Here is a 15,046-nt window from a genome sequence, read left to right on the forward strand (position 1 = left end):
AATTTGATTGGGATTTAAAATTAACGAGAAAAAAATAACTTTCTTTTTGGTATTAGTGTCAAATAAAATAAAATCTTAAATTTTGATGAGATATAGATGCAAATATTTAACTAGCTAATACAAAGTTTTAATAAATTAAGAAACATAGTTAAGTAGTGGAGACACCAACCCTAAACTAGATGAAAAAAAACTAGTGTCCATGAAGTCTAGCAAATGAAACAAACTATCAACTACATCAAAACCAATGGACCAACCAACAAAATGAAGAAAGAGCATCTACCCAACAACAAAAGGAGCAATCTACTAGGGCTCAATGAAAAATGCATAAGCCTCATCCCATTGCCAAACCTTTTAACACTACAATTTATCTCATTGCAAGTTTAAGAAGAAACACCCTTACCAAGAGGGAAGACTACCTCCTCCTCCATAGACATCCTTATTGCAACATTTAGAGAAGGGCATAATTAATCCTTCACAATCGCTTACACAAATTTTTACAAACAAATACGTCTCATCTTCCTCACATGCATCTATCATCCATCACATAGTGATAGAAACCTTGGCCTACTGAATGACATCTTCAAAATTGTCATGATTGAAGGAACCAATGACATTTTATAGCAAGGAGGCACAACTAACCATTTGATTCGCATCAAAATAATTCCTTTGCTTAATGTATGTCTTGGGGCCAACAAAGAATTTTCCAAGGCAGACTGAAACTGACACACAAAGCCCTATCAAGATCATTTGCTAGCTCTCAAATATGAAACATCTAATGCCTAAGATCAAGGTATATAATTTTGAACTCCAAGAATGTCATAATATCTACAATCATCTCATCACTTGAAACCATCCACTTCCTTTTTTGACCTTCCTTCTTGTTCATAAAAATATTCTTAGTCATCTCCATAGAAAAACGAGGCCTCTCGCATTGAGCCCCTAAAGTAAACACCATCTCCCAACTAGAGAACCTGCCACTTAGCAAACTGAATGCAAAAAATGAATGTTTTACTAGCCTTAAACCGAACTATTGCCATTAGATATGAAGTTACCACAAGAGTACATGTCCAATCCCTTTTGTCTTTCACAATATCTAGCAACCATTACAAATATCACTCCTTTCACCTACTATTATTGGGTCACAATGTGGCAATATCTTTGCCAAGAAGTAGAAGCACATAAGGAGGGAAGAACTAATTTTAACATTTATATATTCGATATTCATCCCTATTTAAAAAATGGTATTTTTTTATTTTACTATTTTATTATGTCTAGAGGCATTCTATAATTCTAACAATTTATCTATTTCTCTCTATTGTTATCTCTCCCTTGCCTCTTTCTCTCTACATGTCTATCTCTCCATTTCTATCTCCCTTTGCTTCTCTACTCCCTCTTCCTCTTCATCTCTACTTTCATCTATTCCAAACTAATCACACTTTTGAGAGAACCTGACCTATTGCATCTCTTGTTCTCTTTTCTCTTGTTATTAGAAATGAAAGAAAACAAACCCCTCCCCACACATATATAAACCAGCAACAAATTAATCATAACTCACTTGAAATCACACCTATCATCCTTCATTGAAACGTAATCCTTGAAAAGCTCTTGGAAAACTTTGAACGTATTGTTTCTATGCACGCAGTTCCTACAAAACGAAGACAAAATTTTTAACAAAAGCTTTCAGTCACGGCTAAATTCTTTCAGGAATTCTGAATGTGAAAAATGCTGTCGAAGGCTCTCAATGCTCCTCAAATTTCTTTAACAGGGCTGCAAAATAGAGACCATTTATGCAGCAGAGTAGTGTACCGGCGGTTCGCTAGAAACGCCCGTCCACTGATGTCAACTGTGAAGAGAAAATCCCCCTGTTTGTGCGTTGCAAATGCTGAAAAACTTGAGAATGCTTCGACTTCTACAGCTTCAAAAACCTCATTTCCTGTCATGGTTAGCACTGAGCACTCTGTATACCGTATTTGAAAGCTGGTAGGGTATAGGGTTTAACGTATTTCATTTCTGTATGAGGTGTTATGGGTGTTGTCAAAGTTAATTATTTTTTTTTCTCACTAAAGCATGTCTATGAATGTATAATGCACATTATTCCGTATGGTAATTTGAAAGCTGGGTTTCGGTTGGGAAGGCAAGTTTCGGGGTTTTCTTGCAAAAACTTATTGTGTTCATGTAAGTCTGGTTTCGTTGCCAAATGCTCTGTTTTGAAATCTGTAAGGTTTAAGGTTTAATGCCTTCATTGTGTTAACGTGCAAAATCCTCTTTGTAATGTAACTTGAATTTCATTACTGTATATGTATTTTATCAATTGTTTGAGATTATGATTTATAATATTTTTTCTGTTTCATTGCTGTACTCAGTGTTTAAGTTTTAAGTCTTAATTTGGTCTTTATGCAAAATCCTTTCCCAGCAAGGTTAGTTGCGGATTCAGTACAGTGTTGAGTTCTGAAAGCTGGTAGGTTCTAGGGTTTACGAAATTTTATTTTTTGGTATTTTGCAAAGCCTGTTCCAGCAATGTATATTGCATATTGTGTGTTGTATATTCTATTTGCAAACCTGATATGTCTTCTGGGAATTTCACCAAAACCTGTTCCAACAACGTCAACTGCTTTTGTCGCCGTATGCTTTTTCTTTAAAGCTGTTAGGATATAAGGTTTAAGGCTTTTTATAGAGTAATTGCAAAACTTGCAATAATTGTTACCTCCAATATTATCTCATTTTCACACTACATGCAATAATTGTTACCTGATTATGTTGGCTCACCATTTGCTTTTAGTTCAGATCTCTAATAAATATCTACCTGATTTAGCTATTTGGACCCTTTTTGCCCTCATTATTAATTGTTCGAAACAAACATTTTTGGTTGATGCAAGATTGCTCATCGACCAGGGATGCTCCTGCATCATGTTGGCTCACCATTTGTTTTTAATTCAGATCTCTAATAAATATCTATCTGATTTAGCTATTTGGACCCTTTTTGCCCTCATTATTAATTGTTCAAAACAAACATTTTTGGTTGATGCAAGATTGCTCATCGACCAGGGATGCTCCTGCATCATGTTGGCTCACCATTTGTTTTTAATTCAGATCTCTAATAAATATCTACCTGATTTAGCTATTTGGACCCTTTTTGCCCTCATTATTAATTGTTCATCTAGCCTGAGAGGCAACAAGAAGTAATGCTTATAGCTTGGGCGATCTTAGTTAGTGTCATCACCTTGCAGTCTTTCATGAAACATATTGCTTTTAAGCCTAGTCACCTGGAGATATCAGACTACCGGCACTGGTATGCAGATGCAGGTGCCATTTATATCAGGTATGAGAGTAAGTGAATTAGTTATGGTTATATTTTAGATATGTATAGTCACCAGAAGATGTGGTTATGGGGATTGGGACGGGGATATAGTTCTTGATTCTACACTGTATTTTCCTGGGGATTGGGACGGGGATATTGTTATCCTTTTGAATTACATTTTCTTTAGGGTTGGTGGTTCATATTATTGTCTTCTAATCAAAGGACACTTTTGGAATGGCTGCTGTGATTTTGAGGATCGGAGTAATTGTGTTTCAGCCTATATTTGCTCGGGTTAATTGAAATCTCGAGCATTGATTTTCTGGCAGGTAAATGGCTGTGCTGGAAACATGGGGAGAGCAGTTGCAGAAGCAGCACTCTCTGCTGGTCTTCAGCTTGTTCCTCTGTCTCTCACTAGTCCTCATCTTGGGAATCAAAAGATCCAGATAGGGGATGTAGAAGTTGATGTACGCAGTGCATCAGAAAAAGATGATGTCTATGATTTGATCCTTCAGAACTATCCTCATGTAGTTGTAGTCGACTACACAGTTCCTTCTGCTGTGAATGGTGAGTGACATTCACCTTTTCTATCCCTAAATTGTTTCAAGCACACAGTTCAGCATCATACTATTCTGGCAAGGGAATGTTTTTGCTCAAGTTATATGGCTTATGAGCTATTCTAAATAGTTGTTCTTATGTTTTATGAAAGGTTAATCTTTCCAAGTTCATGTGAAGATAACTGGTAACTAGTTAACTATCAGTAAGATGAAAATTCATAGACATAATTTTTATATATTTGATAAAATATATATGCTAGTGACCTAGTCCAGTTTCTTGCCATAAAATGTGTAGAAAATGCGGAACTTTATTGTAGAATGGGTGTGCCATTTGTAATGGGCACCACTGGAGGAGACCGAGAAAAATTATTGGATGTGGTACGGAAGTCAAATAACTATGCTGTCATTGCGCCACAGATGGGAAAGCAGGTAATTAGTTATTTATTCAGCTATTTCTGAAATGAGTCCCTCTCCCATGCATTTAATCACTTTATTACATTTGCATCCTGGCACAGTCTTCTTGATAATATTTTGCTGCTATTTCTTTAGGTGGTTGCCTTTCAGGCAGCCATGGAGATCATGGCGGAGCAGTTTCCTGAAGCTTTTTCAGGCTACAAACTCGAGGTTATTTATCACTTTACCTACCTCTATAATTGTATTTTCATACTTATTGAATTATTTATAATATAGGATGTTGTACGATAAGAAAATTATTACACTAAATAATAGATTCTTACAATTATTTATTGTGATTAAAAGACTGATCACCTTTTGAGGAAAAATATCTTTTCCGAAAACAATAATTTGTGTCCTAGGTTTTATCACTTTTTGACCTTAAGCATTGTGGTTATTATTTCCTACACCATCTACCACTTCATTTATTAAACAAAGCCTGCACTCTGTTGAATGAAGATCAACCAAGATCAATATTAGATTCTGTGGTGGATTTGTTACAATTTGGGATATATGAACATTTGCATTGTTATTAGCAAAAGTTGAAAAATTGGAGAGCTTTGAGCTTAAATCTGCTCAACAATTTATCGTCCACTTTTGTCAGCAAGTATGATCATTTCTGCAATTAAATACATTTACTCATCGAGGAAAAGATAAAAGATGAATTCAATACTCTAATATTATGGAATCATGCAATTCCAAGTTTTTTTGAAATTAAAAAAATATATTTGGCTATCAAATGAATGAATGAAACTCAATCTAGTGCTTTTCATTTTGATGGAGAGAAAATCAAATTATCTTCTGTGCAGATCACTTAAGTCAGTTTTTAAATGTTTCATGATTCTTTAGAGTTAATAGTTTGTTTTGAAGGGCATTAGAACCCTAAATTGGCCATATCAAATTCAGAGTACAGTATTGTGACTTACTACTCTTGTAAGGCTTTAAACTCCTTGTCCACAAAAATAGGATCAATACACTTACATTTGTTCACTTTAGTATAATTACTTTTTGTTGGATAGAAAGTTGCCAGTATTTGATAATGGTTTCATGTTTTCTTTATTATTTCTCTTTTCAACTTGGGCTGGAGGGGATGACCTGTTAAATGGTGAAATTCAAAATAACAATTATTTCAGCCAAAAGAAAGCAGGATTTGATAGATTGATGAATTTGTGGCAAAAATGCTTTGCATGCTTAGTGTAAAGTACTGTGCACTCTATTGTAGTGGACAAACAGAGAGCACCACATCATTTCAATGTTACCAATTCAATACTCTTTCATGCTCCAACATTTTCAGCCATTTAAAAGTACAAGTAAACACATGCAAGCTTCTAATAAACAAGGAACACATATTAATTTTCCCATTTAACATGTAATACTGTAACCGATGAGGTAAGCAAATGCAAAAGACATCTGCTTGTGGATATATTTAAACTGTGGTCTGCACCTGCCAATGAAAATCCATCAGGGTTAACCAACCTCATTGTTAGTGTGTAGCCTTTGCTCGGTCTAGATTCTATCACTATACCATTTGGGGACTGGCAACGCAGAGCTGACATCTCTTTTATGCCTTAAAGTGCTTACACTGGTTTTATTCAAACCAGTACAACAGGCAATAATTCAAACTAATATATTTGCCTAAAACATTCATGGATAACCCTCGTTGGTGCTTGAAATCAAGATTCACTCTCTACCCAGTTGGCTCTTCACAGTCTGATGTGTTAGTATATCAGAATATTCAACCTGCCTGTAATATAAATCAAGATTGAATGAGAGTTCCATGGAGTCAAGTCCTTCCGTGGACATTGTACATCATAATTAAATATACAATTATGTGTCTCCATGTAAAGACAGGGACCCTTTTCACCACCCTAAAGCTTGATAGCGTAACCATTATACCAGGGCTGTAGAGAGGCGTGGGATCTGGGCATGCTTCTGACACTCAAGGGTGCATATGCTATTTATCAGCTATAGAAGATCAAAGGCCTAGTAGGATTAGTGGAATCTCTAGCGCAAGAACCCTCAACTCTACACCTCAAAAAGGAAAGAGTATAATATAGTTTTAAGTTCCGACAAAGTCTCTAGACATGGTATGGCAGCCAAGAAAAGGTGATGCAAAACCTATGGTTGTGGTTCCTATGGCTAAGACCATAGTTGAACTACTCGCCATTAGCAATATCTCGCCAAGGCCTGAAAAAAAACTCAGGAATAACTTGGCCAGTACTTGGCAAAAACTCAGCAACTTAAAAAATTGCTTAAATTTAATTAGAAATGCATTTTTTTTGCAAAATTCAATGGGAAGATGCATCCCATGAGTCGATAAATGAGAACACAAAAGAAACAAGCTGAGTCTAGATATATTTAAATGCAAAGTGAGTACAAAATCTCATCCTTATGAGGAATGCTGATGGCTGGAAGCAAAATAGTAAGTAGTTTTTGTAGAACTAAAAGTAAATAAATCAATACAATTACATCTTCCTCTTCCCAACTCTAGTAAAAACTAAGGGAGAGGTAGAACTAGAGGGTCTAGTCCTAGAAGTCTGTTGTGGGCGTGATTGTGCCTCCTTGCTCGATATGACTGGCTCAAGCTGTGGCTCATCCTCCATCTTAGATGCAGCTCTGTCTCTAGCTGCACTTGGCATTGGCAATGACTCCTCATCCTCCTCAATGTCATCCAGTGTGAAACCAAATCCACCCCCCTCCTCCTCCGTAGCCTACCTCTCCAAATCATTGATGTCATCCTCTATGAACAATGGAGGCCGCTCCTGTGATATCCAGTCATTGTAAGGATCTATATCATCCAAATCAATTGGACCAGCTGGTGCTTCCTCTACCTTCCCGTGATGCATAAAAATGGAACCAAGTAGCTAGACCTAATCCCACTCTCATGTAAACACAGTGGAATACGAAAGAGCCTAGGGAGATAGTTCACTTTGACTACTTCTTGTAGGAAAGAGAGGCTCAAGGAATATCTCTTAGGGTTTCTATTCCTTTGCTGTAAATGAGGAGTAGATGTGTAAGATGCAATGCAACAACCAACTTACTAGGAGATAAGAAACAATGCACACTAAACTGAAAATGCAGATTTGACACAAACTTAAAATGAGAGACGGAAAGAAGAGTTGGGAATGAGTTTAGAGGTGCACCTGCTGCTGAAATTGATGCATAATTGTCAGATCCTAGGGCGTTGGGTGCCCTTGTCCTTTTGCTCACAGAAAGCTGATCTTTAGGATCTGAGGTCCCGAGGGTTTGATATGCAGATCTAGTACTTGAAACTGAAAAACCCTGGGGACTAGGGCGCCATGCCCTGGTCCTATCCCAGGGCGCCAAACCCCTGTCTCTGAAATCTGAGATCTGATTTAGGCCCCTGAGACTGTCTCTGTGTCTTCCGTTGGTCCCGAAATTCATGCGTCTGCCAGATTTCTGCACTTGCAACTTGAAAAAGGGTATCTAGGTGGCTATATAGGGTTTTGCCTTCGTCAAACCTCTTGTTTTGGTGATTTCCACCTCCACAAATAATCGATAATGTAATAAATTGTGTGTGTGAAATATGCTTTGGCAATAAAAAACAAACAGAACTCTACACACTAGATGCAGCAAAGAAATTTTTTATTGATTTTCAGATTTCTGGAAATAAACCGAAAACAGAATAAATAGAACCATAAAGAAATTTATTGTCTGAAGACAGGTTCCACCTTATTACATATTCACAAAAGCACTCACAAAACATAGCATCTGTTGTTAGCTGTTTGTATCCCTGAAATCTTCATGAAGCTTTGAGAACTCAATGACTTCTGGAAGTCTGAAATGAGTTGTAGACTTTCTAAACCCTGAACTTCATGGCTGATTAAACTACTACGACCCTCCACTGATGCTGAATGCTGATCCCACGCAGTTACACTAACATGCAGACTTTGGGTGGCCGTCCAAGCTGCCTTTTCCTTGGGGTTGTTATCCTAGAATTGTGGAGAGAAAGATAAATAAAATGATAATACAAGACAATGAATCGCCTCCCTCTTGCTGGCCGACTTTTAAAGGCAAATAACCCTAAAAAGACTTTCGCCCTAAACTCCTACAAATCAGGCGATGATATTTATGTTTTGCCACTAACAAATATCCAATATTGAATATTCAATGCCCCCCCCTTTCATATGAGTTATGAATAATTAAATGTCAAAAGCGACCCCAATTGATGACTGAACAATATGAATTCACTTAAGTGAAAAGGGCCCCATGTTCTTGTCTCCTTCTAATTCACAAAATGGCTAAGTTTGGGAGACGTACAACTACAGGCAGACTTAGCAAAGTAACTTTTTGAGCTTCAACTGAGAGGGGACATTACAGTGTACAAGAATATTGTGTGTGTGCAAGATCCTAAATGAACAAGAAAGCAAATCTAGAGTTCTACCCTACGCTTTGGAGAGTAAACCCTAAATGATTGTGAGTGTAAATGCAAATGCTTTAAATCACAAATGCCACAATGGATCTAAAGCATGAATGTAAATTTGAAAATGAATGTTATTGAAGCTCATACAAAGACATGAAAATAACATGAAACCATACCAAACCCTAAGGGAGAGGTACAAGCCAATCATCAGTCGGTGATCTATTATTCTTCAATGTCTTCAAAGATCCTAAAGGGTGTTGAAAATGCTTGATGTAGACTTGATGCATGCTTAGTTTGCTATTGTAGACTTCATAAAATCTGCACTTTCGCTGCATAAGAAGCTCCTTCAATCGCTGGATCTTAGATCTTCAAATGAGGAAAGAAAAGGGTTTCTAGAAACCCTAACTTTGTTTTGTGCCATAGGCCGACTTAGAAATGATATTTTTTGATAATCTCTTGGATTTGAATGTTAAAATACTGCCAAAACATGCTCTCGAAATTCGGGGAGAAAAAGTCGGGACCATGTTGGTACCAACATGGTCCGAACAAATGGTCCGACCAACTTTTTTGCCAATTTTTTCGGGGAAGCAAGATATTGTGATTTTAAAGCAAATTCCAGGAGTATGTGGAAATTTGAGATGTCTAGATATACAAAATCAGGGCTTGAAGGTCGAAATAGGACATAATTAGGGTATTTGATTAAATGATTAACTGGGAGAATAAAATAAAAAGGGTCACACTTAGGGTAAAGGGCCCAATTTTATGATGTGTAGAGGGATAAGAGGAGGCTTTAGATTTAATTAAATTAATTAATTAAATGCTTAAAGGGAACTTGAAATGCAAAATGCACACACTAAGGCGGGTGCTAACCTAAGCGTGGAATTATACCACCCAATTAAGGGTGTACAATTTATGACGCTACACTTCCTTATGCGCAACCAAAGATTATATTGCACAAAGACAAGGTCATTGAGGCGTTTTTGAGCTAACTTGCTCCTCTTTTTCGTGTCGATGGCCTCAAACAAGCTCCAATTGCACTCACAACTGGATGAACTACAAGGTTGACATAAGAATCAGAGGGCAATTTTTCTGAGAGTTGGGGTATTTCCACCCCAACTTTGCCACCAAGCATTTGCAAATTAAAATTAGGTTGAGGGTAGCACCCCTCCCCGACGTCTAAGGGTGAGAAAGAGAGGGGTAGAGAGATAGGTCTAGATTTTGGGGGAGAGAGGAGAGAGTGAGATGGTGAGTGGTAGAGAGGGGGATAGAGGAAAAGTGATAGGGAGATAGATAGGTCTAAAATTCGGGGCAGATAAAGTGAGACAGAGAGAGCGAAAGAATGTCGATAGGAGCATACTGATTACTGAAATTTGACTAAGTCTAAAAAATTAAAAGATCTTCTAAAACCTAGGATTTGCATTCTAACTCCTAGAGATCTGAAACCACTCTCAAACATCCTGCCAAAAATGTCATATTTCATGTATATATTCTGATGAAGAGAATGAAACTGACTTGAAAAAACAAAAATAGATTATTTTTTGACATGTTTGGGCCTCTTTTTTTAGTGTTGCCAAAGTTTTTTATAGAAACTCATCGAGTTTTTGTAAAAAACTCGCCAAAAACTCGGCGAGTAAAAGTCGTATTTACTCGCCAGGCAAAAAAACTTGACGAGTTTTAACTACTTGTTGAGTAGTGCATCTATGGCTAAGACAATAGCCAAAATCCTAACCAATAAAATTGGCAGTGTGAGCCACACGTGTGTCTATGGTAATGATCTGTACTTTATGAAATCAGTTGAGAGAACCTAGATCTACTCCTTTCTTTTTGTAGTAAATGGAAAAATTATGCCTACAGGATGAAATGCTAACTTAACTGAAAAACCCATGAGAAAGCAAGCCAGCAAGGAAGAGAGAAAAGGGAAGAGAGCAAGAGATTGTTACCATAATGTGTGCTACCTATTTGAACTATAAACACCTAGGAAATATTCTTCTTGAGCTCACCTCAAACGGATATCAACTTGACAACTCAACAAGCAACCTTCTAACTGTTGTTTCTACATTTTAAGAAGATGCATTATTTAGTGCCATTTGATCATCATGATGTAGATGTAATGGAAAATGAAGACATAGCAAAAACTTGAAAGGAAACACAAACAAGATCCCATTCACAAAGATTAACCTAGAGAAACCCTAAAGGGAAAAATGCATCAAGAGCGAGCATTGTCCTCCTCATATCACTATCTTAGTCAATAAATAGGTTTTAAATCACCAACACATTGGAGCCATACATCATATACAAATCTCCTTCACAATTGGTAAGAAAGCTTGCAACTCCAAACCTTTTTTTCTTCATTTGCAATTTCACAAATTAATGAAAACAAAGGTTCTGACATGAGTCAACCTGCCCAAGTTCATTTTTATGCATTACATCCTACTCCTCTATCCTCTGATGGTGCCAAAATCGAAGAATGAATGCTAAATGAGTTGATACAAGTTCCAAGACCCTTCCCATTCTTTGCCTCCATGGTGATGTTCTGGCATTTTGCTGCTTTTGACAAATGGACTTGTTGTGACATTTTCACACATTGCCCCATTGTAAATGGGGACCCCCACTTTTTTTGCTTTCTAGGTTAGTTGTCTTAGCTTAGTCGTTTGTAGCTGTGATGTCTTTGCTTTTAGCCTTTTTATTTGTAGTTGCTTAGGAGCTGATCAAGTCTCTCTTTTTAAGATGAAGTGAGATACAACACTTCCTTTGCCCTCCAAAGCATCCGACCTGCCTCTCCCAACACTACCAATGGATGCCCAAGTCTGATCACTTCCCTCCCATCTCCTTTCATTACCTCTCCATCATTCATCCCTCTCCACCTCACCTTCCTAATATTTCATCCCTACACCCTTGCTTCCACCTCACCCCATAACCTACTTTTATTCCAACCCTTACACCTCCCAACTTTCATTTACCATACCTTCTAACCCACCTACCTTCCTATCCTCCATCTACATTTCCACCTCACCACCTCACCTACACCTTCTACTTCATACCTTCCATTCCCATCTCCTTCCATTTCCTAACTTGCCTTCCCTAAACCTCTCCTTCCATTCACCCTACCTTCCTCTAACCTTTATCCCCACATCCTACCTTTCTTCTACCTCTCATACCCTCCATTCCCTAACCTATATCTCACACCTCTTAACCTACCCATCCACACCTCATACCCTTTACCCTCTTATTCCCCTAAGCTTACCTATCATAACCCACCTTCCTTTCCTTAGCCTAACCCCCATCCCATCCTAGCTTACCCTTTTACTACTCCTTATACCTCCCGCTCCACTTTACTCTCCTTCCATAACCTAACTCCCTTCATTACCCCTTATACCTCCCACATCCTCCATCTACCTTACCCACGGTATGTCCTACCCATCCCTACATCCCCCACATCCATATCCCTTATGTCTCCCTTTCCCCCAACATCCTCTACTACCCTTTCTCACGTGGCACCTTCCCTTACCACTCTTCACTTACAACCCACAACACCTCCTTTCTCACGTGGCACCTTCCCTTACCACTCTTCACTTTCAACCCACAACACCTCACATTCTTCTCCCTCTTTGCCATGTCATTGCTTGGTCCCCACCAAAGTCTAAGATGAAGGTAAAAGTTTTAAGGCATTTTAAAGAAAAAAGGAGCATCCACCTCACCATTTCTTTTGATCCCTAATATCCCCAGCACATGCCACGATCAAACAAAAGGCAAGGTGTGGCTCTAAGGTGATAGAAAGCTGGCTTTTGAATAAAAAACATGTCATATAAATAAAACACTGGAGATTTAAAATCAGAGCAGAGATAAAGATTTAATCAAGCATTGAGGTTGGAATTCAAGCAATACCAACGAATTTGATCAGCCACCAAGAGCGATATCAACCATATCAAGTTCAATCAAACAGTATTAAGGTGAATTTAATCACCTCTTAGAGTGAATTTCCGAGCAATCTCAGACCTGATTTAGGTTAACTCCTTTTTAGTGCAGGTTCAGATCAGACATATGTAGAGTTTTGAACATTATGATTGCTTTAGGATAATTCATTTCTGGGCTTTTAATTATCAAATTCTGTTTCTATTGTTGTTGAAATCACAGGAGATAGATTGCAGCCCCAAAGACTGGAGGAGTATCTAGGCAAACACAAATCAAGGAGGATTCAAAAGGCATGCTCCAAGTGCCACCACCTTAAGCCAAAATTGGATAATTTCAAATGAGTGAGAGGGTTTCAAATCACCAATTTTGTACAAATGAAGACAAAATCACCGATTTGCAATGTGAGAATTGATACTAAAGAAGATAAGTGATATGTTTGTCAAATCTTGTCTTGTGCAAATGATCCTACAAAAGCCGCCACTCCAAGTTTAGATTTGGCAAGGTGAAAATGGTACAAATGGAGAGCAAAATCCCGATCAGTCTTGGTGAAGAAGGGCAATCTCATATAATTAAACGGATCTTGCCAACCAAGCCCTTAAAGCCGATTCATCTAGGAGCTACAAAACAATCAAAGTTTGATCAGATCTGATCAACTCATACAAATGAAGCATCTACAGCCGATTTTTCCTTAGTGCAAAAAGGAGACCCAAAGTTGAGCAATTCCATCATTTGCTACACGAAGCCATTAAGGCTGATTGGTCTTAATAAGGTGAGGCAAGTGAAATTCAATCTTCCAAATGACTTTAGTACGAGTGAAGCCCAAAAGACCGATTCACTTTGATGGGGTAAGGCAATCAAAGGTTGACCAATTTGATCATCTACTACGAATGACCTTACAAAAGCCGCCAACATCAGATTTGAATTTGACAAAGAGAACTGATACAATGTAAAGGAGTTTCAAAAGCATGGAAGAAGATTCAAAACATTGCAAAGATGAAGGACTTAGGTTCAACAACAAGACAACATCAACGCAAGGTCTACACTACAAGGAGGTGATGAGTAATTAAGGATTCCACAACATGAAGTCAAGAAAGACACCAAGGAATGACAAGATTAAGATCATGAATAAGGGAAGATCAATCATCATCATTACGTTGAGCAAATTGAATAATGTTGAGTATCAAGAGATATTGTTCAAACACCTTGTATTGATCTATCAAGTCTACAAGTGCAAACTGAGGTGGCGTCCTTGTCATCATTCCACCAATCAAGAGGCTCCACATCAACATGTCTAGATGCAATGCATCTGACTCATCCTATGGAGGCACAAACTTTGAGCTACCTACCCTCAGATTTCATTGGTTCACATTCAATATTGAACCTAAGTGTAATTTTCTCATTGGTTAGAAGGAGTTTGTTGTAACAAACCCTAATTAGGGTTTTCATGTTGTAATCTTGGCCATTGATTGTGAATCAATTTGAGCCATTGAATTGTATTGAGAGCACTATAAAAGGCCCAAATCTCTCATTTGTAAAGGGTTTATAGAAGACAACAAGAGTAGAGTAATAGATAATAGTTCATAGATAGCAATCAAGAGTTAGATCATTAGGATAAAAGTTAGATTAGGAGAAGGCAAAAATTGTTGCTAAGACTTTGTTGTAAAAAGCATATGATTTCATTGAAGCTATGGTGAATTTAATGTGTTATTTCAACAAATTGCATGGCCTCTACTTCTCAATTCATTTTCATGATTGTTTAGATGAATGAAAGAACTTTGTGCATGATCAATGGTGAAAGTCATATATCCACACCACTAGCAATTTGCTGATTGTAAGTTTGCCTTGTGTGGTCAACTGGAATCCTTAAATAAGTCTAACTTCAATTGCTATTCATAGTTTGATATGCATTGCCTGGATGGTATCCTTGTTGTTGATAGTGATTTGAACATCATGTACTTACCTTAGAAGATCACACTAAGTTTTATGGAGTTGTTGCCTTGCATGTCAAAGCAAGGCTTAGTCGAGTTTCACCAAAGATTGTCCATCGTTCCTATATTCTTACGATTAGAATAGAGTCCTCGAACCCTATGTCTTTTGCCATTTTATTTTCCAAGCAAAAAGTTAGAATCTAAGTTTCAGCAACATCCAAACGTTCAACATTCAAGCATTCAATGTAAGTCCCCTTGGATTACCAGCAATCACAACAACCAATTGAGCTATCTACATGTTAAGACCTGACTATAAAAACCTTGGAGTCATCTTGGTTGATCATTCAAATTAGCATCCAGTAAGATTTTGATCAAGAGAGGATAGAATACTTTTGGTATTTTATTCTATGTTTGAAGTGTCTAAAAAACACATCAACAAGACTATTGTGCTTTTGCCATAGTAGTTTGCAATAGCTGTGGTGTTCAGTACATTTGCTGCATTTTCTGTACATTCACT

General features: G+C 37.6%; 1 protein-coding gene across 1 annotated transcript in view; it reads left to right on the top strand.

Moving 5' to 3' along the window:
- Positions 1 to 1,566: 1,566 nt before the first annotated feature.
- The window catches only part of LOC131064804 (probable 4-hydroxy-tetrahydrodipicolinate reductase 1, chloroplastic), a 32,650-nt gene continuing 19,170 nt past the window's right edge, over positions 1,567 to 15,046 (top strand). The window contains exons 1-4 of the mRNA XM_057999074.2: positions 1,567 to 1,941; positions 3,625 to 3,862; positions 4,148 to 4,281; positions 4,402 to 4,476. Coding sequence (XP_057855057.2) covers positions 1,723 to 1,941; positions 3,625 to 3,862; positions 4,148 to 4,281; positions 4,402 to 4,476 — 666 coding nt within the window. The 5' untranslated portion in view covers positions 1,567 to 1,722. The remainder of the gene's footprint in view (positions 1,942 to 3,624; positions 3,863 to 4,147; positions 4,282 to 4,401; positions 4,477 to 15,046) is intronic.

This window comes from Cryptomeria japonica, chromosome 1 (assembly GCF_030272615.1).
Source record: "Cryptomeria japonica chromosome 1, Sugi_1.0, whole genome shotgun sequence".
In the NCBI taxonomy this organism is placed as follows: domain Eukaryota; kingdom Viridiplantae; phylum Streptophyta; class Pinopsida; order Cupressales; family Cupressaceae; genus Cryptomeria; species Cryptomeria japonica.